Source organism: Diadema antillarum, unplaced genomic scaffold (assembly GCF_040938485.1).
Source record: "Diadema antillarum isolate AM-2024a unplaced genomic scaffold, OU_Dant_1.0 scf00000021, whole genome shotgun sequence".
Taxonomy (NCBI): Eukaryota; Metazoa; Echinodermata; class Echinoidea; order Diadematoida; family Diadematidae; genus Diadema; species Diadema antillarum.
In genome coordinates this window covers 44,532-72,164 of record NW_027270910.1, presented here as the reverse complement: position 1 = coordinate 72,164, position 27,633 = coordinate 44,532, and the positions used below count along the sequence as shown (strand labels likewise).

Here is a 27,633-nt window from a genome sequence, read left to right as displayed (position 1 = left end):
GCGGAACTGCTGGCAATTACTGGCAGCAGCATCAGGTGAATTGCATAACGATTAAATGCGAGCGAGCGAAGAGAGCGAGCTTGAAAATTTTACATTTTACAGTCCAAAAACTGCCGTTCCTAGCCATATTTTTTCGCTTTGGAAATTAAGGGAGGGGGGCGCACCGGGCGGAACTGCTGGCAATTACTGGCAGCAACATCAGGTGAATTGCATAACGATTAAATGCGAGCGAGCTTGGAAATTTTACATTTTACAGTCCAAAAACTTCGTTCTTAGCCATATTTTTTCGCTTTGGAAATTAAGGGGGGGGGTGGAGCGCATGCCACCGGCGGAACTGCTGGCAATTACTGGCAGCAACATCAGGTGAATTGCATGACGATTCAATGCGAGCGAGCGAAGAGAGCGAGCTTGAAAATTTTGACATTTCACAGTAGAAAAACTGCCGTTTGTAGCTATATTTTTTCGCTTTGGAAATTAAGGGGGGGGGGGCCACCGGGCGCAACTGCAGACAATTACTGGCAGTAACATCAGGGGAATTGCATAAAGATTAAATGCGCTCGAGCGAAGACAGCGAGCTTAAAAATGTTACATTTCACAGTCCAAAAACTGCCGTTCTTATAGCCATATTTTTTCGCTTTGGAAATTAAGGGAGGGGGGCGCACCGGGCGGAACTGCTGGCAATTACTGGCAGCAACATCAGGTGAATTGCATAACGATTAAATGCGAGCGAGCTTGAAAATTTTACGTTTTACAGTCCAAAAACTGCCGTTCTTAGCCATATTATTTCGCTTTGGAAATTAAGGGGGGTGGAGCGCATGCCACCGGGCACAACTGCTGGCAATTACTGGCAGCAACATCAGGTGAATTGCATATGATGATTCAATGCGAGCGAGCGAAGAGAGCGAGCTTGAAAATTTTGACATTTTACAGTAGAAAAACTGCCGTTTGTAATCATTTTTTCACTTTGGAAATTAAGGGGGGGGGGGGGTGCGCCGGGCGCAACTGAAGACAATTACTGGCAGTAACATCAAGAGAAAGGCATAAAGATTAAATGCGAGCGAGCGAAGAGAGCGAGCTTGAAAATTTTACATTTTACAGTCCAAAAACTGCCGTTCTTAGCCATATTTTTTCGCTTTGGAAATAAAGGGAGGGGGGCGGAACTGCTGGCAATTACTGGCAGCAACATCAGGTGAATTGCATACGATTAAATGCGAGCGAGCTTGAAAATTTTACATTTCACAGTCCAAAAACTGCCGTTCTTATAGCCATATGTTTTCGCTTTGGAAATTAAGGGAGGGGGGCGCACCGGGCGGAACTGCTGGCAATTACTGGCAGCAACATCAGGTGAATTGCATAACGATTAAATGCGAGCGAGCTTGAATATTTTACATTTTACAGTCCAAAAACTGCCGTTCTTAGCCATATTATTTCGCTTTGGAAATTAAGGGGGGTGGAGCGCATGCCACCGGGCACAACTGCTGGCAATTACTGGCAGCAACATCAGGTGAATTGCATATAATGATTCAATGCGAGCGAGCGAAGAGAGCGAGCTTGAAAATTTTGACATTTTACAGTAGAAAAACTGCCGTTTGTAATCATTTTTTCACTTTGGAAATTAAGGGGGGGGGGTGCGCCGGGCGCAACTGCACACAATTACTGGCAGTAACATCAGGAGAAAGGCATAAAGATTAAATGCGAGCGAGCGAAGAGAGCGAGTTTGAAAATTTTACATTTTACAGTCCAAAAACTGCCATTCTTAGCCATATTTTTTCGCTTTGGAAATAAAGGGAGGGGGGCGGAACTGCTGGCAATTACTGGCAGCAACATCAGGTGAATTGCATAACGATTAAATGCGAGCGAGCTTGAAAATTTTACATTTTACAGTCCAAAAACTGCCGTTCTTAGCCATATTTTTTCGCTTTGGAAATTAAGGGGGGGGGGGGTGGAGCGCATGCCACCGGGCACAACTGCTGGCAATTACTGGCAGCAACATCAGGTGAATTGCATAACGATTCAATGCGAGCGAGCGAAGAGAGCGAGCTTGAAAATTTTGACATTTTACAGTAGAAAAACTGCCGTTTGTAGCTATATTTTTTCGCTTTGGAAATTAAGGGGGGGGGGGGGGCGGGGGCGCACCGGGCGCAACTGCAGACATTACTGGCAGTAACATCAGGGGAATTGCATAAAGATTAAATGCGAGCGAGCTTGAAAATTTTGACATTTTACAGTCCCAAAACTGCCGTTTTATATTTTTTTTTTTTGCTTTCGAAATTGAGGGGGCGCACCGGGCGCAACTGCTGGCAATTACTGGCAGCAATATTAGGAGAATTCAAATGCGAGCGAGCGGAGCGAGCGAGCTTGAAAATTGTGACATTTTACAGTCTCAAAACTGCCGTTTGTAGCTATATTCTTTGCAGTAAGGGGGGGGGGGGGGGCGCACCGGGTGGAACTGCCGGCAATTACTGGCAGCAACATCAGGAGAATGGCATTACGACTAAATGCCAGCGAGCGAGATTGAAAATGTTGACATTTTATAGTCCAAAAACTGCCATTTTGCTATACTTTTTCGCTTTGGAAATTAAGAGGGGCGGGGGGGGGGGGGGACGCCCGGTGCGCACCTCCCCCTGGATCCGCCACTGGTAGTCAAGGGTGTCGGTTTATGTTCATGACTGGGGGAGGTATGACCAGCGAGGTGGCGTCGAAGTGACCAAGTATGGGAAGGATGTGCAAAATCTATGTATATAGTCAACACTGTATAGAATACACTTGTACTAGTAGAACATTATGTATAAAATCAGTGCTGCCAGAACCAGGGGTGCGAATTGCTTTTGCGCACGATTTTTTTGTTTTTGTTTTTGTCCCCGATGCAAAATGTCAAAAAAAAAACAATATAAGAAAAAATAATAATCATTTAGTGTCCGGCGTTGAGGTCGCTCGCAGACTGAATTTTTTTTTTTTTTTTTTTTTTTTTTTTTAGTCTGAAGGGGGGTGCGTTCGCACCCAACGCACCCCCCCTGGTGACGCCCATGATCATTTGATGTTTTTAGGACCAGACAGCGTCTTCCAGTGATGTAGGACCAGCAGGCTGTGGGATTGCCTTTCAAATTTAACGCGATGACGTCGTTATTACAATAGTCACCATGAGCTTCATTGACAATCCTGACTACTTGATTTCGAAACTTTCTGAAGACTTCCCAAGTGATGACCTGGGTTCACATTGAAGATAGTTGGAAAATCAAGTCCAGGCAATATCAACCTCAAATTTCACAAGTACAGAAATAGTGCAAATTGTCGACTTTTCAAGTAGTAAAAAGTCATAATTTTAGCTACAAAAAGATAGATAGATATAAAGCGACAAAGGGCAGATTGAAGTGGATTTTGATACCCCTATAAAAAATCACACGAGACACCTCCAGATACACATAACTGTATGTGACACCTGTATGGTCTGTGCTGTGCAAAGTGACCCGAGCTGTCTTGCAGATCGGACTAGTCGCACACAAAGGAATATCCCAGGAGGTAGAGGTTTATCGACAAAAAATGAGAGGATTACAATGGGGGTTTTGGGTTTTATCAACTTTTATTCCCCCAGTCCTCGCCTCTGCAGGGACACCATTACTGTCCCGGGGAGACCGTAATAAGGATCTCGTCTGAACGATGTGCCGGTTAGTAGCGTTTTGGAAGATAGTTAACAGTTGAGAGGATTTGGCGGTTGATGGTGTGTAGACAACATCAAAAGAAAAAAGGACGGCGTTAAAACCATGATGTCCAGTGTACATGCTATCATGAAACAAGGAGAAACACACAATAACAGCGAGAGAAAATGAAATACTGATAAGAAAGCCAAAAGAGTGTTGATCTAAGAAAAGGTAAGATGGGAACCTAACGATGCGGAGAATATTGTGGGAAAAAGAATCTGTGGGATAAAATTGGAATGGAAGTGAAAGAATTGAAACATTGACAGCAAGAACGCAGAAACTCGTACCAGTGAAAGTATCTGCCCTTGTAACCAAAGAAACTCATTAAAAAAAAAAACAATAAGCAGCCAGTTCCGAGAAGCTCTAAATTCATTGCAGACAGGAAACAAAGCAGACAGTTCATTCGAACAAATTAAATAGCAAAGTGAACGTTCAATAATGTTAATTGCAGGAACAGTTAATTAATATTACGTAAGTGCATAGTAAGAATAGCAGTTTTATGATGACCGTTTATGAATCACACCCAAGACAGTTTTTGAGACGATAACACTTTCACGCTTTGGGTGATTATTGATCTTACATTAAAACATAAGAATGTAAGTTGGCAGGAATCTTCAAGATTGAAGGAAGACTCAACCCTGGAGAAGCAAAAAAGAAGAAGAAGATGATGATGATGACAATGATGATGATGATGAGGATGAGGATGAGGATGAAGAAAGAAAAATACGGGTTTCACTAGTTTTTGCGTGGTCCATTAAAATGATAATTATTAGAAAGGGCTACAGAACGTTTCAATGGCAGTGGAGTGGGGTTAGGGTACATTTTGTGGCGGGGGGGGGGGGGGTCAGGGGTCTTCTTCACCGCCCTCCTGATGGGGTCAAGTGTCACCGCTGGGTGCAGGGGGAGGGGAGGGAGAAGACTTGAAACTATTAAAAAAAAAAGTGGGGTTAGGGACTATGTAAGTTTTCTCCTGTTTTAAACGGATATTTTTCCCTCTAATTTGTGACGGAAACGACGAAATTGTGACGATTTTTTAAAATCATTATTCTTTTTGTTGTAAAATTCCTCTTCCCATTTAAGAATAACAGCCAGGCAAAGAACTAACCACTGGGAAATTATCAAAAAGCGCGTTTCTGAGAAAGGGGCTAGTAACTGGTGCCAAGCGCTTGACTCTTGTTCTTACCACAATCTGTGGTTCTTACGCGTAGACACGCCCTCATCAGTGGTTCATTGGACAGGTTGGGAGGAAGAGGTTTATGGCTGTCCTCCATTGGTCTACTCACGGCTATCCTGTCATCCACTCATCCAGACAGCGGAGCGATGAATGCCCGGCGGGCGGGTACGGGTGAGCCACGGGGTACCTGAACACAGCACAACACCAAGCGGACGACGCCACGATCGACCTACCTTCTATTTACTCCGGTATTGTATTTACGCTCTATTGTACACCTTTATGTGCAAGGACCACTCACTCCTCTCCAGGCACAGGCACATGCATGATTGTTTACAGGTTGACGTCACAATCAGTGCACCTGCCCCGTCTAGTCTCTCTCGGGTGTTCCAGCGCGGCTCTGTCTCTCGGTCTCTCATGCAGTCCTTCACCTCTCGCCGCGCGGGAAGCTTGTCTCGAGCGGCCTACAGTAGGGTGTGAGTGAACCGGTTCCAAACAAAACAAAAGCAAAACTTTTTGGAAGACTTTTCTTTTGGAGGATCGAAAAGAAACAACGATGGAACTGCGGCTCATCGGCACTATATTGTTGTTCGGTGCTATGATTTGCTCAGCAGCAGCAAGACGGCAGCGACGTCCGAATATCATCGTTTTGTTTGCAGACGACTTGGGCTATGGGGATCTGCAAGTTTACGGACACCCGACTTCGTCCACGCCGAACCTCAACCGTCTGGCTGCAGGCGGGAAGGTGTTCACTCAGTTCTATGCAGCAGCCGCTATTTGCAGTCCTTCTAGGTGAGTTTGCTTGGCTGTACCAAGGAGTTATCATCCTTGGCTGTACTTATCGCTTACTGAAGTCCTCATGTGTGAGTGGCATTTCATGGTAGGGTCCCTTTGGCCCCTCCCCCGAAGAGAGAGACAGTTCTCTCAGTAACAACGGCATAACATAAGTTTATTATTGTCTAATGCTCATCATAGTCATACAAAACTTGAGCAGGTAAACTAGATTCATTCCTTTTTATCTTTCTTATCCCATTAGGAATTTAGGTATAAAGCTTTCAGTAGTTTCAGCGAACAGAAGAGATTTAACAATAGTATCACGCCAGCATAATGTTTTGCATATTATTGATTAAAAATTGTTGCATTCAGATTCATGTTTATTTATGTTATGGTACATTCAAGTTTAGTCAGTAGACTTTCTCTACCCAGAGATGTTATAGGATGAAAGAGGGAAACAAAAATGATATATCTAATATATGTTTGCATTTAATTTACAGTGAAATTAAATCGAGTGTCATGTCATATGAACTATGGCCAGATTTTGTTATGGGCATATTACTTATTATTAGTGTACTAGAAAGCTGTCAGGGGCAGTGGAAATAGTGCTTTAATACAATGACCCCAAGAAAGGGAGGAAAGAACACATGATTGGGAATCCGTAGGCAAGACCTTTCTTGAAGGGAATATAAAGGAGTTCATGCTGTGAGAGATCTCGTGGGACGGCCTATGAAGTTTGACCATTCAAGTGGAACAATAACATGAGAGTAGGAAGTGGTTAGGGGAAGAGGGGAAGGAACAAACAAAAAAGGCAACAGACACCATTGTGTGGAGGGCCTAAAGGAGGTAGATCCTCTTCACGGGTCAGTGAGGAGTCTTGGGGCAAGAAAGCAGCATCATGCATGGGCAGCTGAGAGCAGGCTTACAGCGACAAAAGGTCTTCTCAAAGTGACCTATAGTCTTAACTCAGATATCATCTCCCCCCCCCCCCCCCACACACACACACTTAGAAACAAGTAAACAAACAGGCAAGTGTGTCATTTAAAATGGGACATTTTAATAGTGGCATATTTGCGTTTGAACTACGGGCAAATTAATGATGAGTGCACTGATGATTTTGTTCAGTATTAAGCTTTGGAACATAAAACTATTAAGGATTGCAAGTTTCCCATAATTATCTGTCACTGGCAAGGATGCTAGATTGGCATAGGCTGATAAAGGCTGGAAGAGTTTGCAGAGTGTGAAAATCATATCTGAATTTATAAATGTAATGAAACTCATGTGTAGACTTGATTAATCAGAACATTTTAGGCATACAATGTATTCATCAAATTTGGTTATGATCTTGGGTGAATGAATCTGTGTGCAGATTTCCCCTATTGAAGATTTAATGACCAGCAGCAGTATGACAAGAGTGTAACATTGTATAGGTAGATAAATTGCATCTCAGTGAGTGTATTAGTTAACCTCCTCTGGTGTTTTAGAAACATCACAAGTGAGCTTTCATTTACTGGCTGATTGAAGAGTCATTGATAAATGGGAAGTTCTTTATGCTCAAACCTGATGTGGTCTTATGATGTTATCTTAGCCCATATAATCCTTGAAGAATTTTGTCATTTATAAGAATTATCATCTTGATATTAAATCAATACCTCTGATCTGAGTTTTGTACTCTTTAGGCCTCTACATCTTATGTTAGGAAAAGATGGAACTCATTACTAAACCTGCACAAAGTCAGTGAGAGAAAATATGAGAGAGAAAGGAAACTTTAATCTTCAAAAAGGGGTAGAGCCGAGATGGAGGAGGGAGGGAGGGGAGGGGAGGGACAAGGGTATGTAATTCATGTGTGTGTGAGATGTTGTTTCTGCATCCTGAACACATGACTGCCTCATAAGTAAATAACATTGTTTCCTGTCCCTTCAGCCATCCTCAGGATAATAACCCCCATTTAGTCAAGGCGGTCTGAGAAGTTGTGCCCTGTTCCAGGAATAGCTTGGGCAGCAGGCCAACCTTCCTGAAAATCCTCTGGAAAATGTGGCATTGAATTATGCGGCTTCCAGATAACATTGGAGTATGAATCGACCCATACACTAACTGCTGGAGCACATAACACGGCTTTGCACATCGATTGTACACACACGTAGAGTAGACCAATACATTATTTTGTAAACTGTAAAAGGGTAAGGTAACAACGCTGTTCTGAAAGATCTGATATGGTCTTTGTCCAAGACTCAGACGGATATAGTTTTACCATTTCTGAAATGTAGACTCATGGGTATTTACCCTCTCTTGTGTTCAGATTTGAAGTTAGTTGTGTGTTTGTCTGAAGTTAGAACAATGCACTCATCAAATTTCTAATTACCTTGGTAACATATCAATGTGTTAAAAGTTTATCAGTTGTTGTAAGTGCCAAACATTGACAAAAAGAGTTCCTGTTGCTCTGATTACAAATTCCATCATCATCGAACATATTAGGGGAAAGACATCTGAGAGATAAATGATGGTCATATGCATGCTGTACCCATTACACTGTAGATCCTACTTTACATGTAGGCCTACGTTGTATGTGAATTTTTTTCCCATTTATCAATACCCAATTCAATCTTCATTCAGGCTTTCAATGACACATCTCATGTAATGATGAAACTACTGAAGGACATAAAGGATAATTAAAAGCCATACACCGGGAGGAAAGAAGATATTGTTAGATTTTATGTGCTGGAAGTTTCCCCATGCATGTACCCAATTCAATCTTCATTCAGACTCTCAATGACACATCTCATGAAATTATGAAACTACTGAAGTTTATAGTGGATGATTACGCCATACGCAGGGAGGAAAGAAAAGCTTGTTAGATTTTATCAGCCATGCAGATGTTTTGTCATAGATATGATTAGGTTTGATAGAAATATGACAAGGATATAAAGGAAGAATGATGAAAATGTTGGGCATTCATAAGATGATGTGACAGCATTGTGATGCATTAGTGCTGAGAATGCTCCCACTAATGATATATCATATCTTGTAAATGTTATTATCACAGTAGTTGTGTTGTAGGCCTGTATGTGCTCCATTTTAGTTCAGTACATGATAAGAAATTAATTTTCAATTTCCTCAAAATGGCATGATTTCCCACAATTTGGACCGAAAAGATTTTGTCATGCTTGCTGAGAATTTACCAACAAAGAGAAGAGCAGGATAAGACTCTTCCATAATTTCTGTGCCAAAACAAACTTGAATGATGTCATACAACATGAATTAAGACATATTCCAGCCTTTTATGTGCTCAAGGGGGGAAAAATCTTACCCAAGAAAAATTCAGTCATGAAGCATATTTTTTCCTTATACATAATGCTCACAAATGGATGAATTCATCATTCCCACATCATGTTATAGTCAATGATTTTTTTTTTCTAATGAATGTTACTCTGAGAGCCCACTTATATTCATTTTGTATTTAAATCACTGCCTTGGCCTTGTTCAGAACATCTCCTTCACCACAGGCAGACATGATGGTAATTCTGGCCTAAGTTTGGAAGAGCCTGTACATACCTCCCCTTTCAGCCTCGGGCTTTTGGTCCCCTCTGACTGCTTTTAAGAGTAAACTCAGAGTGAACAGTCATCACATTTTACAAAAGGATTTCCTTCGTGTTTTGGTTCATCATTGATGTCCAACAAAGACTGGAAGGATCCTAACCTAACGGTGCAGTCATATATTGGGCTTGGTGTACAAATAGCCAGATTATTGTCATTGTACACATCCGCTGCCCTCACCTCCCCCCCCCCCCAAAAAAAAAAAGGGAGACCCAAAACAGCAACAAGGAAGGATCCCGCATCCCGCATAGTGTCGTAGTAGTCCAGAGGGCTCTGTCTTACTATGGGTGCATATTCACAAGAAACTAGCACAGCCTAACATACTTACTCCATAGTAATAGTGTTGATGTTGAAGACATTCTTTATTCACTGAGAATAAGGGTAGCAAAGTCTGAATGTCCAAATCAGATTAATCATCCCAACCTTCAGACTGTCTCCCAGGTGGGGTATCCGGATGTCCAAGAGTTCGATCAGTATTGTGCCCCTGTCCCTCCCAGTGAAAGTCAGAGGACCAATTTGTCAGAAATCTGCGGACGCGGGTCGGCACATCTCTGTTGGACCCGAAAGAAATAACAGACTAGGAATTAACTTTTGTTCAACATTCGGCCCAAATCTGCAAGCTACAAGGTTCCTTGAGTCCCCGCAGAAAGAATTTAGCGGGGAGGGGAGAAGGGATAGGGGGACGGCGGGAGTTCTGTATTTTCTTTTTGGATATAGATTGGAGTAGTTGTACCCCTGAGCAACTGCTTTACCATGAATGTCTGAGTGACGATGGTGGAGGACTTTATTTATGTTGGGAGTTTTTAGAGGAACCCTACACTGCCCAGCGCCTGAGAACATTTATTGTCAAGATGAAATCCTATCTGACTCCTCCTGAGCTGAACTAACTTACAATTTAATAACTCCCAGGGGGCCATTTGCATGTTTTTCCCCTCCTCCTCTCCTCCCTGTCCCCAGTGCCCCATGTGTGTGTGTGTGTGTGTGCTTTTTCACCTTTTCTCCAAACAAAATATTCTTGACTTGGAACGATGTTACTAAAGTAAAAGGTGAAAATTTATGAACACTCTGGTAGTCCGAGATGGAGAATTCGCCCCCCTCATCCTTTGTGCCTGTTTCCATTTCGTTCACACCAGCCCTAGTTTTCTCCCCATTGTCTTGTGAGGGAGGAGGACTAGGTGGCATCCTGGATACCACCAAGTTGGTCTCAGTCCCCCTCTCCCTCCTCCCTTGCCCTCACTCCCAGTGCATGCGTGTGTGTGCCTCGTGCTGAAACGAGGTCACCCGCCGTGGTGTGGGTGGAATGTGGGGGTATTGTTGGGAGTGGATGACCCTTGGCTCTGGGCCGCCCCGAGGTCGCAGAGAGATTGAGCAGTTTTTTTGAATAAATAAGCATGGGAGGAGGAAATCGTGCCTGTGATAGATGGGGACAGTTGAAGCTAAACATTTTGTCACATTAGGAATAGAACCTGCCTTTACACCCCTTTAGATCCACACCCTTCACAGTTCTGAAATTTGCCTTTTTCAGAGCAGCTTTTACACTTTGGATAGACATGTTGTGACCTCCATCATCAACTACGTTATGCTATTTCTTCAATAAAAACATACATGTAGAAAAACCACATATTTGTGTTTCTGAACAGATGAGAAAATGTATGCAACAGTAATGAAATTGCCACAGAAAAAAAGCATTCTTAGATCAAACGAATCTGGACTACCTTCTTTCTTGTATTTTTGAAATCATATTAGCAATGCAACATGATTGAAGATGGACATGAGGAAGAACAGTCGTGCAGGCTGAATCTTGTGCCGTGCTGAAATAAATAGGATCTAGAAATAGAATGAAATAAAATGCCTGTGTGATAATAGTTTGTACTAATTGAGTTATATTTGATTTCACTGCCCATTATCTTTTTTTTTAGTCAAAAAATGATGGCAAAACTTTCTTTCCATACTAGACAAAACTTGTGATATTAAGTTTTCCTGATGATGCTATGTTAGTTGAGCTTGAGAAATTGCCAGTAGTAGATGATCAAACTCATGTGGCAATTTCAAGGCAAATTGGTATGTGATATATTTGTGTACACAGAGATGTGGCTTAGTTGTATTCACATTGCTTGTGTGCACTTCAGCTCATTGAAATGACTTTGTTTTAGATATATATGTGACTGCTATGGAAGCAACAAATGACTGTAAGCAACCAACCATAGGACCAGGGGCTTTCAGTCCCCTCCAGAGGACGAAGAAATGAGAATAATGGGGTGTTCAGACGCAAACAATTTATACTAGAACAGTATAGCTATGCCAAAATGGTATAGCTATACGATGAATTTATACGTCTGAACACTGACTAACAAAATGACGTATAATGAAACAATGGTCAGAGCATCATTTCGAACTATAACAGAACTCAATAACGAATCAGCATTCCATCATGTCCATTGTGCGTCTGAACGTATGGCGACCATAGAACAGTACCGTATTACTGGGTGGGGCTAAATGGGAGCACGCATGAAAGGTGACCGTATACCTGTCACTCATGACCATAACAGCATGTGTAGTGAGAAACTGCACATCTATACGACATTTTCCAGAATGGTCACAATTAGCGTCTGAATGGTTTGTCTGCTAAATGGTAATTCTTTATACGTCCTTTCTTTATCAAGTTTTCGTATAGACTGCCTTGCATCTGAACAGGGGGTAAAATACCCTGAATAGGGGCACCTTCTCACAGCCAGAACTCTGAGCGAGGGACCTGACAATCTGTGGTCTATCAAATAATAGTCTTAGACATTTATTATTTTCATTTTCTTGTGAGCTTGCATTCAGATAAACTGAAAAAGTTCACTGCTCAACGAGTGATTATGCTGGCTGGAGCCAGTGCCCTAAGCAGGCCCCTTCCCTGCTTTTCATCCACGGCTTTAGCTGCATGTGATTGTGATGCGTACATTAATGCATACTAAAGTTTATATACAGATTGAAAGCATTCATGTTCAGCATTCACTGAAGAACTAAACTGGTAATTTGCAACAACGAAGAAGAGGAAAAAAAAGATAAGATAACGCTAATTAGTGTTATTTGCGTTGTGATCCAAACCACACTAATACTGTAAAACATGGATATTTTTGCTGCATGAACTTTTAGCGAATGGGAGCCAACGTCCTTTATCGCGGCATGAAATTTTCGCGAGTTGCCTCTAACATTTAATGCATATAAATTATACATGTATACAAGAACTTTCACATGCATTCTAATTTCGTGAAATTTGCAAAATTGAAATGAACGCGAACATTTTTCTCGTTTTACATTGGTCATGCTTATTGGGTTCATGTGTATAAACACAGAAAAACATTAATGTTCAGACCCCAGTCCTAGTCTCAATCCTTGGCTTGCAAGTGAGCAGGCAGTAATTGACCTTCCAGGTGAAAGTTACCCCTGGGCACTATGGCTAGAAACATCTGTGAACTTAAAAACAGGCAAAGAAAGAAAGAAACCTGGGTTTCCCTTTTTAGTGTCCCCTTGATAGCAAGAAGTCATTTACAGTCATTCATGTTTACAGCAGCTGTATCATTTATACAGACTTCTTCATGAAACACTGGGGATGTTACCCTCCAGCATTTCATAGCTTTACTTCAGGGCACTGTTTCATGAAAGTTGTCAGCCATGGCAAGTTGTCAGTCTCTGACAGTTACCATAGTAACAGTCAGTGCAATGACCAGAACTTTTCAACCAATCAAACCAAGGATTTTACAGAAATTGTCCCAAAATGACAACTTGTCAGGGCCGACAACTTTCATGAAGTGGTGCCCAGGTGTTGGATGCTCCCTCACCACTTTAAAGGGATGGTATACTGTAGCATTGGTTATGATGAAGATTCAGCTTTTGATTTTTTTGCAAGATACTTAGAAACCATGTATGAAATGTTAAAGAGCATACCATCCTAAGAGGAACTCAAAGTTTATTTGAGGAAAATTGATTTCAAAGGGTAGGTCCCACCTTTCTTAGGATTGCTTTGCTTTGGATATCTTAGCCATTTCAAAACCAATTTTCATCAAATAAACTTTGTATTCCTCTTAGAATTAGATATATTCTTTCAAGTTTCTTAATGGGTTTTTCATTTATCTCACAAAAAAAGTTGGAAACCTGGAGCCCCATCTCAACCAAAACTATACTTTCCCTTGAATGAGTATACAATTAACATTATTCTTTGGTGGAAATTTTTCATACCTGTATAGGGTGACAATATTATGTAATGCTGTACCTTAAAGTGACCTGTGGTCTGTTTTTAAGCCATTTATTATGTACTGGTCCATCTTTAGTCTAGTACGCAGGCAAGGGAAAATATTGTACACTTCCTGGAATGAGGCTAGACGCGATACCATTACAGTGGATAGGTGTTAGTGTAATGATGTTTTCATAACATGTGCTAGTAAGTCTTGGTGCAACAGCCCAAGGCCATGTTATACTGCCGTCTGTTTTCACCTGACACCCAATAAAACAAACATGTCATAAATTGTGCTTCAGGCATCTCAGCCAGAATGACTCACATTTGAGCTCCATACCAAAAGGCATCTGTAATAAATGTTACTGTACATCTTTCTACCAAATATTCCCCGAAAAATGATGATAATATCATCGTCATTATCTTAACAAAAGCAGGTAAATTCTACCAACTCTCTTCATGCAAATTTGGAAATAAATACTTCCGATAGACATGAATTTTAGCCATTTTTTCAAATATTGTTCATCATTTATTCAGAGTTTTATATTCAATAGGTAATGAGAATCAATTTTGCACTTTATCATACACTGAATCTATCAGTGTTGTCAAAACTCTTGAAAGTCTTTAACATTACAACATATAGCATCATAATAATACTGGAACAACACAGATTATTTGTTTGCTTGTACTTGCAACTAGTCTATTTATCCTATTAATTATTATCCAGTGACCACACAATATCAACTTTCAGATATCTGAAATTTTTGACCACTCATCCACAAAAGATGTTATTCAAGAAGCAGTCAAAAAATTGTCCTTTCTACGAGCAACTTCTTATCTTTGGTATTCAGTGTAAACCTATACAGTATTAGTAGCCTGCCAGTTTCATGTTACTCTGAAATGCAATACTGAGTACTGGTATATATCCTAGTTTTACAGTTACTCTGTATAGGGAGGATCCATAGAGAACCAAGCTGTTTTTGAAGTGTAATTCTACTACATTAATTTTGGGAAAGTGATTGTAAACAAAAAGAAATGACTGTATTTCATTTATATTCGATGCAGAATTTGAAATTTGAAATCTAATTGATAACTTTAATAATTTACCAAAATCACGATGTTTATCATGTTTTTTGCATACAAACCAGTTTCAGAGCAGTTAGGCAATGACATCATCATCAGTCTCATCTAATTTGCATAATTCTGTGAATGTGACCAATACCACTGATTGGTAGGATCTACTACATGTGTACGTAGAACTTGAAGATTCCATGACATTTTTTTTGTGATGTCATGTCTGATTATGATGGAACAATGTATCATTATATCGCTATGGAATGTTTCTACTATATTTCTGAACAGTGTAACATTCTATCAATATATGGAATGTTTCTACTCTATTTCTGAGAGGACAGTCAACTTCAACATGAGTGCATGGATTCATGCTTCAAAGCTTTGATGTCTTCCGCCAACTTCACAGTCTGGTGGCAGCTGCACCAATTTGCTTTTATTCAATTGCCTTGAATCTCTGTTCTTACAAATTGTATGACAAACGAGTGCTGTGCCTATTCCTATTGAAGATGTTTGCCAAATATGACAATGACAAAACACCCACATATTTCCCCTCTATCAATGCGGTGAATATTTCCAATTCATTTGTGCTCTTCAATGTCAGGGTGAGTGGGTTTGTGATCAAAACTTTTATATTTCATTAGCATACAGGTTTTAAAAAAAATGGTATGTGGCATTGCTTGACTGCAGTGCTGCCAAGTCTACTGTAAAACATGATATATTCGCAGCATGAATTTTTCGCGAATTGGAGCAGACGGCCTTTTTTGCGGCATGAAATTTTCGCGAACTGCACTGGCATTCAATGCATATAGTGTCTCAGACAAGAACTTTCATAATGTGTATTTTGTTTTAGCGAATCTTTGCGCTGGCGAAATTTGCGAAATTAAAATGCACGCAAACATTCCTAGTTTTACAGTATCTCCTGAGCCTGCATGAGGATCTCTAGTTTATAATGTAGACGGAGGATGCAGTTTTGGTCTTTACTGTTACGCAAAATGTCTAATGCGGCGGGACTATTGTCTTTGCTATTAAGCGATACACCTGATGCGGCAAGACTACTAACGGTGGATGCATGTGAAGCCTCCTCCGCCTATATCCACTCATCTTGCTTTAGTCGTTGTTTTCTTCTTGACGATAAATTGGTGGCAGTATTCATAGTCGATAATAAGAAAACAAGATGAGTGGATGTAGGGGGATGCTTCAGCTGTTCGTAGTCTCACTGCATCATACGTATTGCTTAGCAGAGGCAATAGTCTCGCCGCATCAGGGCCCCATTTCATAAAGAGTTGATATGATAGCAACTCTTGCTGGAATGGCAATTGTCATAGCTAGTAACGACAAGAGTCCAGGTTCCTGATTGGCTGTTGCTATTGGAAGTTGTCATTCCAGCAAAAGTTGTCATCCTAACATCTTTTGTGAAATGGGGCCCAGACGTTTACAGTAAGCGCACCGATGCTATCCATTCTCGATATTTTCGTGTATTGTTGAATTTGCGGCCAAACAGCGATTCACGAAAGTTGCAAAAATGACAGCTTTTTCAATAATACCCTTTAACCTTGTACATAAAAACTGCATGCGATGCAGCTTCCAGGATGACTAGTACATACAAGTTTTTTGTGAACCGCAACTTGTTTTTATGATATGAGATCCTTGTAAGCTGATACAATTAGCCGAGCTGTTGAACTACACAGGTTGGCTCTCTGTGGGCTCATTGTAAGTTATTTAATCCTTCGTATCTTTTATATGACATGTTTACATTACTCAAGACAGCCCCCAGTGTCAATAAATATTCCACAACAATATCTGGAATTTATGGCTGCAATTTCATGGCCACATCTTTGTCCCTATCCCATATTTATGACAGTGTTTTTTTAATATTTGATCAATGCTTTCTCGACATCACACCCCAGGGGTCAATTATATAGTCAGATGCCTCCTGTGGTTCAGCAAGTGTAAGAGTTAGAGTACATTATGAAGGCACACTAACAAGGACGTTGCAGGTCAAATGCGGTTGTAATCATATGATACTCTAATGTTTCCAGTTAGGTGCCGGATGTTTTGCAAGGTGTATGTATTAGGATACTCTGAAACAAATTACTCATCTTCTTTTTTTTTAAGGTTGCCAGAGAGCATGTTTGTAGGGTAATATTTTGACAAACAGGAAAACCACAATTTCAGCAGAGATTGTTATTTAAAGGTCCAGTTTACCTTTGGGAGCAGTGATTTACAAGATATTCAAGATATCACTTTTGATGCCTATGTGTAGGTCAGTTGTATCACAAATAATATAAAATTTTTGCAATAAAGCCTAAAATATAAGGAGATATCACTGTTTTTCTCATTAAACAATAACTGTAGACGGTTTAGTCTGGAAACATTTTAATTATATCTATTGTTCACACTTTGTACATTTAACAATACTTAACATTGATTATACCGGTTCAAATTTTTACATTGTTTGTTTCTATCCCTAACTCACATTTTAGAACTATTTGAAGCACTAATGCTGGGTTTTTGTTTCATCTGCAAATGGTAGATTATGCCTTTAAGGTCAAAGGACTGCAGGTACAAATTGTAGCTTGCAGCTATATGCAGCCTCTAGGCCTTTTCTCATCAGACCAATGTTTCGAAATTGTACACTGTTGCTGATTTTAAAAAAAGAAAGAATTAACCCAATTACAAAATGGAGCGCTATTTGATAATGTGATTTTAAATTAGCCCGATAATGTGAATTCTGATTAGTGCGCTAATCTGAAAGATTTGATGGAAATAATTTCTAAAGTCAAACACGGGAAATTGCAGATATACTGTGTTTTTTTATAATGTGAATTTACTTCAAGATATTAGTATGATATATCCCATCATGCCTAGCATGTGTGACCTGCATTTGGCTGCATACACTGTACTGTGACCTAGGAATTATTTGGAAAATGTTTAGAAAGTGTGCTATACCAAAGTAGGAAATGAATTAGCTTGCTAATTTGTGATTGGAAAAAAAATGGGCCTGGATTTTCATCTTGCTGATCATGTGAAAATGCCTTCTGAGTCTAGTTGGGTTGGAAAAAAAAAATATTTGGATTTATTGCATCGGAGATATGATAGCAATTTCAAGATTTACCAGACCAATGAAATGGCAAAGAGAGGAATGTTTTGCAATAAAAGCACTGTTCAATATTTCCTTTTACTCAACCTGATGGCCATAGAACTTCTCATAAGATGATGTTATTGAAAAGAGTCTGTTGCAGATTGTCAAGTAGAGTTTGATAACCTCTTGGAGGGATCGATGATGAGAGAAGCCATTTTTTCACTCCTCCTGTAGGAAAATATCAACTTTCTCAGCAGACATCCAGAGAAAAGCTTTGGAGGCCTAAAAAAGAGAAAGAATATATATAGGGGCCTATATATATATATATAAAAACAGTATAGCTATACGATGACTTTGTGCGTGTGAATGCTGACTAATGAAACGATATTGTAATGAAATGATGGTCAGAGCATCGTTTCAAACTAGAACTCGATAATAAATCAGCATACCATCATGTCCATATGCATCTGAATGTATTGCGACCATAGAACAGTATAACTGGGCGGGGCTTAATGGGAGCACGCACGAAACGTGACCCTCTACCTGTCACTCGTGGCGACGTCATGACCATAACAACATGCACAGTGGAAAACTGCGCATCGATACAATGTTTTCCAGAACGTTCAAGATTAACACCTTAACAGTCTGTCTGCTATAATACGACGATTCTTTATACGTTATTTCTTTATCGAGTTTTGGTATAAACTGGTTTGCATCTGAACAGGGGTCTATTCCCACTTTGATGATGATTATGAGACTATCAAAAATCTCAAGTCTGCCAATAAATGAATCAAATGCGTGGATACACTGGAGCTGGGATGTTAGGCCCGTTCATATACATGCAAAATCTAACGTCTTCAAAAGACAACTATTGCAGAGCAATGCAAAAAGTGATAAATCTTGTTTGTGAACACAAGTCCATCTTGATTTTCTTGAAATCTATATGCAATAATTTGCCATGCGCAGTGTGTGTGGATGGTATGTGACAAATGAGTTTTTTCAAGCCCATAATGCAACTTGTCACATTATTGCTCGCTAGTCACAGAAGTCTGCACACAAGGGTGCCCTAAGTCACACTCCAGTCATTGTTTCGTATGTACAGTTCAAAGATTTAACCCATACAGGACAAGCTGATTTTGCTATCACATACAATGTATTTCCCATTGACATCTGCCTGAGTATACTCGGGACTGGTCTTCAACAGGTTAAAGTGCTCTGCTTGCAGCTGAATGATCTTTGTCTTTTGCCATGTGAGAATATTTGCAAATAACATTTATTTTTGCAATGTGATCCATTTGACCGATAACTCTTCTGTGTGAATGGGTCTTGGGGGACAGCATCAATCTGGTGCACCACACAGTTACATGTACCTATAAACTTCCTTTTAATGTCACTTCATAGTTACTACTATTCTCTCTTTGTTTGCTCATCATGTTTGACAATATTTTTCACAAATCTAATGATGTATATTGTAATCTACATTGTACGTTCTGTTCATCAGAACAGTGAACTCACATGCCTCCTTGAATCCTTGAAGATAGAAGAAACGAAACAGAGAATGGCAAGAGTGTGACCATCGACCCCAAGCTGTACGACCCCATATACTATTGACATCCACAAGACCAGATTTACCGCCCTGAAGTCAGCTCTTTGCCAGATATTTGGGGAGAAAACACACAGTTTTGTGTGTGCTGTTATCATAGTCAATATTTCCGCACTTTTGGTTCGTGATACAAATTAGCGCGAACCTTTCAAATAACCATCGTGTAACCTTGGAGAGGCTTTGAGACCAAAGAGGCGCAACAGGTGCACCCTGCTGTACCTATTGACAATACTCCAGTCTGAAAGAGGAAACAGTGCTCTTCTTAAAACCATTTTTTCCGGTGACTTACACTTGACCATACTGCCATCAAAACATGGAGAGAAAGAGAGAAAAAAAAAAGATGACTTAGTTTCATGTATAAGTATCAAACAGTAACTGCTATATCCATCAAAAAATGGAGGGGAAAAAACCAGTGACTTAATTATGTGTTAAGTATCAAACAGTAACTGCTATATGAAGAAGCACAACTGTTATAGTCTTCATTATTAGTATGGTCCAGTATTGCTCTTGTGTTTATTTTTTCTGTGCTCCTGTTTCACTTCGTTCATTTAAAAACTTTTGATGGTATACATTTTCCATTGTAAAAATTCCATGGATTGGAAGTACCTGGAAAATTATTTGCATAATCAGGGGAGGGGGGAGGAGTCCTTTAACTTTGAAACTGTGCAGGTAAATACCAAGAAGAATCATGGTATTTACAGAACTCCCAACTGCTCTTTAAACTGTTGGTAGTGCAAATCTTTCAACGTAATCTGCATCATACAGGCCCAGCACAACATATTTCAGTTATTTTATCTACTATATTACAGAAGAAGACCAGCACTCCTAGTAATTCATCTTTTAATTTGATTTTTGCTGTGCACTCATGGGTAGTGTAGATTCCTCCTAGACTGGTGATGAATAGGCCTACATTACTGATCCTTTTTTCTTGTCACAAAATAATCTAATTTTTGGCTGCAGACTACAGTACCATGTACATTTTTTGTTGTTGTGGGCACTCCAGATCTTGGTGATAGCATTGACAGATCTGGATATCCAGCAGACACAATAGACCAGTGAATACAGATTCAGTGAGTTGCAATGAATACGGAATTGTGCTGGAATGCATGATATTCTCGTGTCAGATCCGCCCATGCCCTTTTTTAGTGATTTTGGGGAAGTAATTTGGGCTTGTCAACAGCCAGGAGGTCAACAACTGGGTATTCCAAGAGCCATCCACATCCCTGAGGCTAATTTTGATCACAGCGGACGTCAAAATCCATGTGCCTTATCCCGAGGCTTGAGTATTTATAGGGACAGACAAACCAATTTTGATCCTCTCTGGAATTTTCCCCCTGCAAGTAGCTGTGATGGAAGGATGTATGATAATCTTATCTAGATCTGTATTTGATAATTTCTGTTTGTGGTATGGCAGGTGATAAGATAGATTTCAAGTGGGCCATTGTGTCAAAGAGATCAGCCACCGCATGGCCAAAAGTTGAAGCCGCAGTGGTTGTAAAATGTTGATTGATTTTGCGCCAGTATTCATACAGAAAACAGCATAGATGCTTATTATTGTGTTTACATTTATTACCTCCACCAAGGGAGGAGGTAAGTGAGGAGGTTATGTCTTCGTTATTCGTTACTATTGGTTTGTTTGTTTGTTAGTTAGTTAGTTAGTTTGTCCGAGTGCAAAATAACTCGAAAAGTTGTGCACGGATTTGGATGAAACTTGCAGGAAAGATTGAGAATGACACAAGTAACAGATGATTAAATTTTCGTAGTGATCTGAGAACTTTTATGGATTTTATGAAGGATTTTCGGTATTTTGCCAGGTAGGGTCAATGAACATCTGAGGGTTTATGACGTAACAAAGGCTTCTATAGGGCTTTTTACACTTGTAAATTTTTTCTTAGTCCCGTACCAACGGTGGGGCTAAGGGGGGCCTTAGCCCCACCGTTGGTACGGGACTATCCTTAGCCCACTTTCTGTTTACACTCATTTTTGCCAAAGTGGGCTAGCCCCACCGATAGTCCGGTACTATCTGGCCCTGCAAAATAGCAGGGTTAGCACCGCAATTGCGGTGCCAAGCAAGTGAGTGTAAACAGAACGAAAAAATAATCCGCTGCTAAGCGACGGAGACGAAGTCCGACCCCCATTGACCAATCAGAAACGAGGTAATCAAGTGCTGCCGGTGCGTGCGTGTACGTGTACAGTGCACAGCGTAAATCATGAATATTCATGTGGTTTGGAAAGTCCGGGGCTAAGAAATACGAGTGTAAAAAGGTCAGTTTTCTCCTTAGCCCCGGACAAGAGATAGTACAGGACTAATTGGCCAGTGTAAAAAGCTGAAAAAATTGGTACGGGACTAACGATAGTCCTGGGTCAGAGAAAGTCCGGGGTTAAGAAACACAAGTGTAAAAAGGGCTTATACTGGGAAATTGGGCGATTCATCAGTGGGTGGAAATCACTGATCTCTATGGAAGAGCAAGATCATGGTGGAAAGTAGCTGCTTGGCGGAGGTCTGCGCTCTCAGAGTGCTTTTCTAGTTATGGGATGTAATGTAAGAAAAAGGATATTTATGCAGCTCTCATGGAGATAACCCTCTTAAGCTCATTTTTTTTCTCTTTCTGGTTGAAAAAGATCAGTTGGAATATGTAAGAGTTTCTGCTGTGAGACAAAATTATCTTATTTCTACATCATGAACAGTATTTGAATTTTGTTTACATGCATGTAATAATTTGTGACCCGCTACAACAAAAGGATCCTAAAGTCGTTGACGGGTGAGCCGAGAAAATCGAGTTTGAAGTCAGATCACCAAAATCTGTCAAAACGTTTGGAATTCTGTTTTACATAATTTTGTAGTCTAATGTATCTTCTATCATCTGCCGAAATTTCGAAGCTAAATGATCAAAGGAAAGGCCTGAAAATAGCATTATTCTGGGCCATGATTGGCTCGCCCGTCAGCGACTTTAGGATCCTTTTGTTGTAGCGGGTCACATTTAATATATTGCCAAATTCAACCAACGATCACCACAGTTGGAGATATATATTCGATAAGAGCACAATGCATTGTGTGGTTTATATCACTTGAGTAGTGTAGATAACCTATTGACTCAGAAAACACTTCACAGTGGTATCTTAATGTAGTTTACACATAAACCATAAACATAAGTGTTGATATGATATACATCCTATTATATCATATTCAAGTGTCATCTTGGTTTTTATTTTTTCTGTAGGCCTACCATTTGGTAGCACATTAGGTTTGAAGACGAAAAGGAAAGAGACAAATAAGAAATGGATGACTAGTACAAATATACAGGATATCATATGAATGAAAATAACAAAAAAAAAAGAGGAATTGGTTTGGCAGATTAAAAGATGGTTTAAAAATAATAACACTTACAAGTTACCCTCCACGAGAAACACAGAAACTCGGGTGACATTATGAGAGGCAGAATTGCTTTAGCCTAGTGGAGGTTAGGCCCCTATATGTCTGTAATGCATTCCGGAGCCTTAAAAGGTAAACAGCAGGTTATATTATATTCCATGTAATGTGTTGTTTGTTAGTTCAAAGCACCAACTTTCTCAAGGATGTCCATTTTCAGACACCGGAATGGCTGGCTAATGATGCACTTTCAAACCTTTCATGCGCAAACCACAGCCAAAGTGATTGGGGTCATATTCCTTCTAAAAGTGCCAGAGAAGAGATGGAGTTTGTAAATAATATTCCGTGTCTTACAGGCATAGATATGTATTCTCGAGCCAGCCCAATTTCGACGATTTCAGAAGTGTGCGAGGATCAGCGAGTGATTGATAGGTATCGCCCAGGGGAGGATTTGATGCTCGTGTTCACGTCCCGATCACGGGTATTATTGTTGGAATTGAATGCCCTGTGTATAACACCATGATGAAAAGATTCCTGTAAGGAAATTTTCTGTTTGTAATTTGCTCGTCGAATAAGAGCTGGGAGCAATGAGTAGAGGGGAACCCTCATCAAAAAGAAAGAAAGAACGATGAGCATAAATGGATATGAGATTGAGAGATGATAAGAATTAGAACATTCTAATCTGTATTGGACACTCAGAGAGACATATGACTGTAATATCCCTGTGTTGTTCTGCAGTTTAGCTATTAAGAAGGTAGGTGAATAGGATCCCAAGGGGATCGTTATCATGAAATAGAAACTTTCCTCCTGTGCTGCATTAACTTTTTATGAGACCATGGAGCTAATGATCAAACTAAATGCTGATGTTGAGCGTAAATTTATGACGACTCACTAACAGTTTGTTGCTTGATGGATGCTGCCATCAGCTAATTAGGTCACTTGGTATGTGGAACAAGATATTGATGAAAACCTGTGTAGGAACTGGCAATAAGGTAAAGATACTTGATGTGGGTCTGTGTGAGATTCTTCATGGGTCATTGTTAAGTTTATGCTATAATATCTATACCACCTTGAGTAGACAATATTGAGCGCCACTGTCATTTAAATGTGAAATGCAAATGTAGTTTGTGATTGGTACTTGATACCACTCGAGACATTCTAAATCTTTGTTTCTGATCATTGGTTTGATGAAATAGCAATTGTCTGCTATTAGAGTCGGAATGTTTAAAACAAAAAACAAGTGCCCAGGCACTGAGCTTTAACATACTATGCCCTTTTTACATCGGCATTTAGACAATTCCTCCAAACTTGACCCAGTTGTAAGTAATTCAGCCTACTTTGGCATTAAAAGAAAGTGCCCTAATTTATAGTCCAACAGACAAGCTGTGGTGATGCAGTGGGGATTAAAGGGATTAGATAATCTCTATTCCATTCATCGGCAATTAGTTTCCAGACATCTATCAATTGGTGAAAAAATATTTTCTAGTTGTCATGCCAATCCGCGAACAAAGCACAGAAGGGGGTTAATGGTTTTTGTTTTTTTTTCTGATAAAATGGAATATAAAGAGGTTCTCCTTTCTTCATTTTTTTTTTTTGGGTTTTGTTTGTTTGCAATGATCTGAAACCAATCCTATTATATACACCTGAGAGTATTTTACAGATATTTGTTCTTTGGTGAATATCTCTGTGAAGTAATCCTTGTGTTAATGCCTCGATGGTTCTAAAACTCAAGAGTTTCACTCCTTTGTTGCCCTGTGCAAACAGTATGATTGATAGACATAGAGCCGCAAACAGATATTGTGTCTCAGGCCAATGAATGGAGCAGAATATGAGCTCAAAAACAAATATTTAAACACTGACATTTATGTAGAAGGATTTGCCAGACACAGGCACTCGGCAATGCTTCTCCGTCAGTAGCAGCATTTGAATGAGACTCCATGACCCGAATTCACGAAGGTGGTTTAAACCTATGGGCCTTAGCATTGGTATTCTATATTTTTTTCCCAACCGGTGTATCTCAGAATAATTACATGTATATTGTTATAGAATAGTATATCATTTACTCATTATTTATCTAGCAATCCACGTCCGACAAGCTTTACTTTTTAGTGGATCACCATTTTCCATAATCGAATTTATTTTCCGCTCGCCAACGAAGTATTTATACAGTGTTTTTCCTAAATATTGTACATGTTATATGTTGTTCTATAATTTGTCTCGTATATATATTACATGAATCTTTTGCAAACGTTTGAACAATATTATTTCATCACATGTATACTTTGTACTATGTTTTTTGATTTTCGATGATTGGAAATAAACTATGATTGAATTGAATTGAATTGAATTGAATTGAAACCTAGAACATGGTACAAATTTAGACCATGATCTAAAATCAGCGTGAAATAGGCGTACCTTTGACATGCATGTACAGTATCAACACACGTTTGTTTCTGGACGTACGCTGGCGTACACAATCTGTCAATCGTATTTATGCAGACGAAATTTGCATAAACCATGGTTTAAATTTGTACCACCTTCGTGAAATTGGACCCATGGAACTAGCAGACTTCTGTGCAAAACTGTGGGCAATTTTCCTGTCAGTGATATGACTGAAATTAAAATTTAATACTATGGTACATCAAGTGATGTACCATTGTATTAAATTTAATACTATGGTACATCAAGTGATGTACCATTGTATTAAATTTAGTACAGTGATTCACTGTACATTTGATTGCAAACCTAATGTCTGCGAGAGTGATGTAGAATTAATTCAAATAACATCTTGACTCAGTTGTAACTTGTTTTTTTCTCTCTTTGTATGGGTAGTTATTGCAAAACAGACTGAAGAATTACATGACATTACTTGGTGCAGGTTATATGATTAGAAAATGATAACTAATGGGTTAGTGACATGATCACAGACACAATTATACAATGCACTCATTTTTTATGCTTCAGTACAAGAGCATGACAAAAATTGAATTGAATTTTTATCAATTTTTATCAGATTTTCAAAGGTTCATTTGTGTTATTTTTTGACTTCAAGAATCTCATTACATTTTAGTAGTGTGAAGAGGAACTGTTGTAGATGCAGTGAATGTTTAATATTTTCTTTCTCTCCAGTTGTCATTGGATGATAGAGTGATAGGAATTCTCTCTGTTCATTCCCCAGAGCTGCTTTGCTGACAGGACGCTACCACATGCGGTCTGGCATCTACCCAGGTGTGTTCAACGTCACCTCCTCCGGCGGCCTGCCCCACCGTGAGATCACCATCGCCGAGATGCTGAAACAGCGGGGCTACTACACCTCCATGGTGGGCAAGTGGCACCTCGGGGTGGGGCGAGGCGGCGAGTACCTCCCGCCCTCGCAAGGATTTGACGAATTCCTAGGTAAGCTGCCCCCCATACGTGTGATCACCTGGTTACTGAGGCTGTTTTGACATGAGCATAACCCCTGTCAAAAAGCTGCCTACCGGAACACAAAAGCTCTAAATATTATATATTTTTGAGCATCCGTGCTGTACTATGTATAGTTGCTCTTCAATCATTGTTTTGAGTGATAAGTAATGCAGTATAGTAAATCCCTGCATAGAATGTGATGTGGCTGACTAGCCACAGACATACATCTTAAAGTCAGTAGAAGCTGCTGAAAGGCAGTATCAAGTAAAACTCTTAGATGCCTATGCAGGTATAGGGACATGTTAGACCCTGATTTGTTTTTCAAGACATTGGCATATTTCTAGTGTCTTATCCTAAAACTTTGGATCACAGGCATTATGAACGGAAACCTTACCCTCACTAGGGATTTTTTTTTTTTTTTTGATGCCTTTAAAATGAGCAGAAAACATCAAAGGTTTCCCAGTGGAAATTAAGCATGAGTTATTAGGTAGGGTAAAGATAAAGGGTTCTTCGGATGGCATTTTTTTGTGTGATGTAATGGGCTCATTATTGTTAGGCTGCCTGGCTTGTACTTTTACATTTAATAATAATGATTGATAGTAAAATGCATCCACTCTGTCTTCATAGATATACCCCCTTGAGAAGTTGTTAATCATGTTATTAAGAGGAGATCATCTTTCATCAAGTTTTAGCTCCTTTAAAGATTACTGGTAATTTGTTGGTTTAGCATTCCAAAGTGTCGCGTCAGGCTTTAGAGATCCCACACTTTTTACCCCCTCAAAGAGATTTGCTTGAGATTTCTATATGATATGAAAAGGGGGGAGGGGGAGAAAGCTCAGTGGCATTACCATGGTAACCACCAGTCTAGACCGACTGGCTTACTTCTCAAAGCAAAAGTGGTTACCAAGAGACCATAATCCAACTTTGTAGGGTCCTGGGGGAAGCCTTAAAGTCAGTCTGCAATTTCAAGAAATCACCAGACAAAATGTGCCCAAAGTTACTCTTTCGCTCTGTAACTAACTGTATGTACCACACACAGAATATTTGTAAATGAGAGTAAGGTTTGGTCCAAGACATAAGGTATACAGGCTGCATGATATTGATATTGAAATAACATTGTACCTGACATAAAGGTTTTGTTTTTAACAAGGGAAGGGTGATCATGTTTAATCGTGATCTTCGGATAGTTAGTTCAACTGACACAGGCAGTCCAGAATCTATCTCTGAGAATCCCTATCACCAAGCATTTAGAAGAAACATTCATACTATTTCTTGGACATTCAGTTTTCTATTACTAATACTATTTGCAATTCTCAGGATCCAGCTCTCTTTTACAAACTTTCTCCTTGCTTGCATTTATGATCATACATCGAATTAAGGTCAAGGTCTTTAAATTTGCAGTTGGGCTTGCAAATTCCTCAACAGATCGTATTAATTTGCCTTTGTATGCTTCATGGTCTGTGTGCAATGAAAATGAAAATGTAAATTGATTCGGGTATGATATTCTGCCCATAATTCAAGGAATTGTTTCAAGCATCCAGTCAGTCAATATTTGTTCATGTGATGAATGGCCCTCATCATGTGATAAAAAGGCTCTTATCATGTGACAAAAAAGCTCTTATCATGTGACAAAAGGCTTCTGT

The 27,633-nt window shown here is 39.7% G+C and overlaps 1 protein-coding gene across 1 annotated transcript in view; it reads left to right on the top strand.

Moving 5' to 3' along the window:
• The first annotated feature begins 5,072 nt into the window (after positions 1-5,072).
• LOC139730179 (arylsulfatase A-like) overlaps positions 5,073-27,633 on the top strand; it is a 49,619-nt gene continuing 27,058 nt past the window's right edge. The window contains exons 1-2 of the mRNA XM_071641078.1: positions 5,073-5,661; positions 25,764-25,981. Of these exons, the coding sequence (XP_071497179.1) occupies positions 5,426-5,661; positions 25,764-25,981 (454 nt within the window). The 5' untranslated portion in view covers positions 5,073-5,425. The remainder of the gene's footprint in view (positions 5,662-25,763; positions 25,982-27,633) is intronic.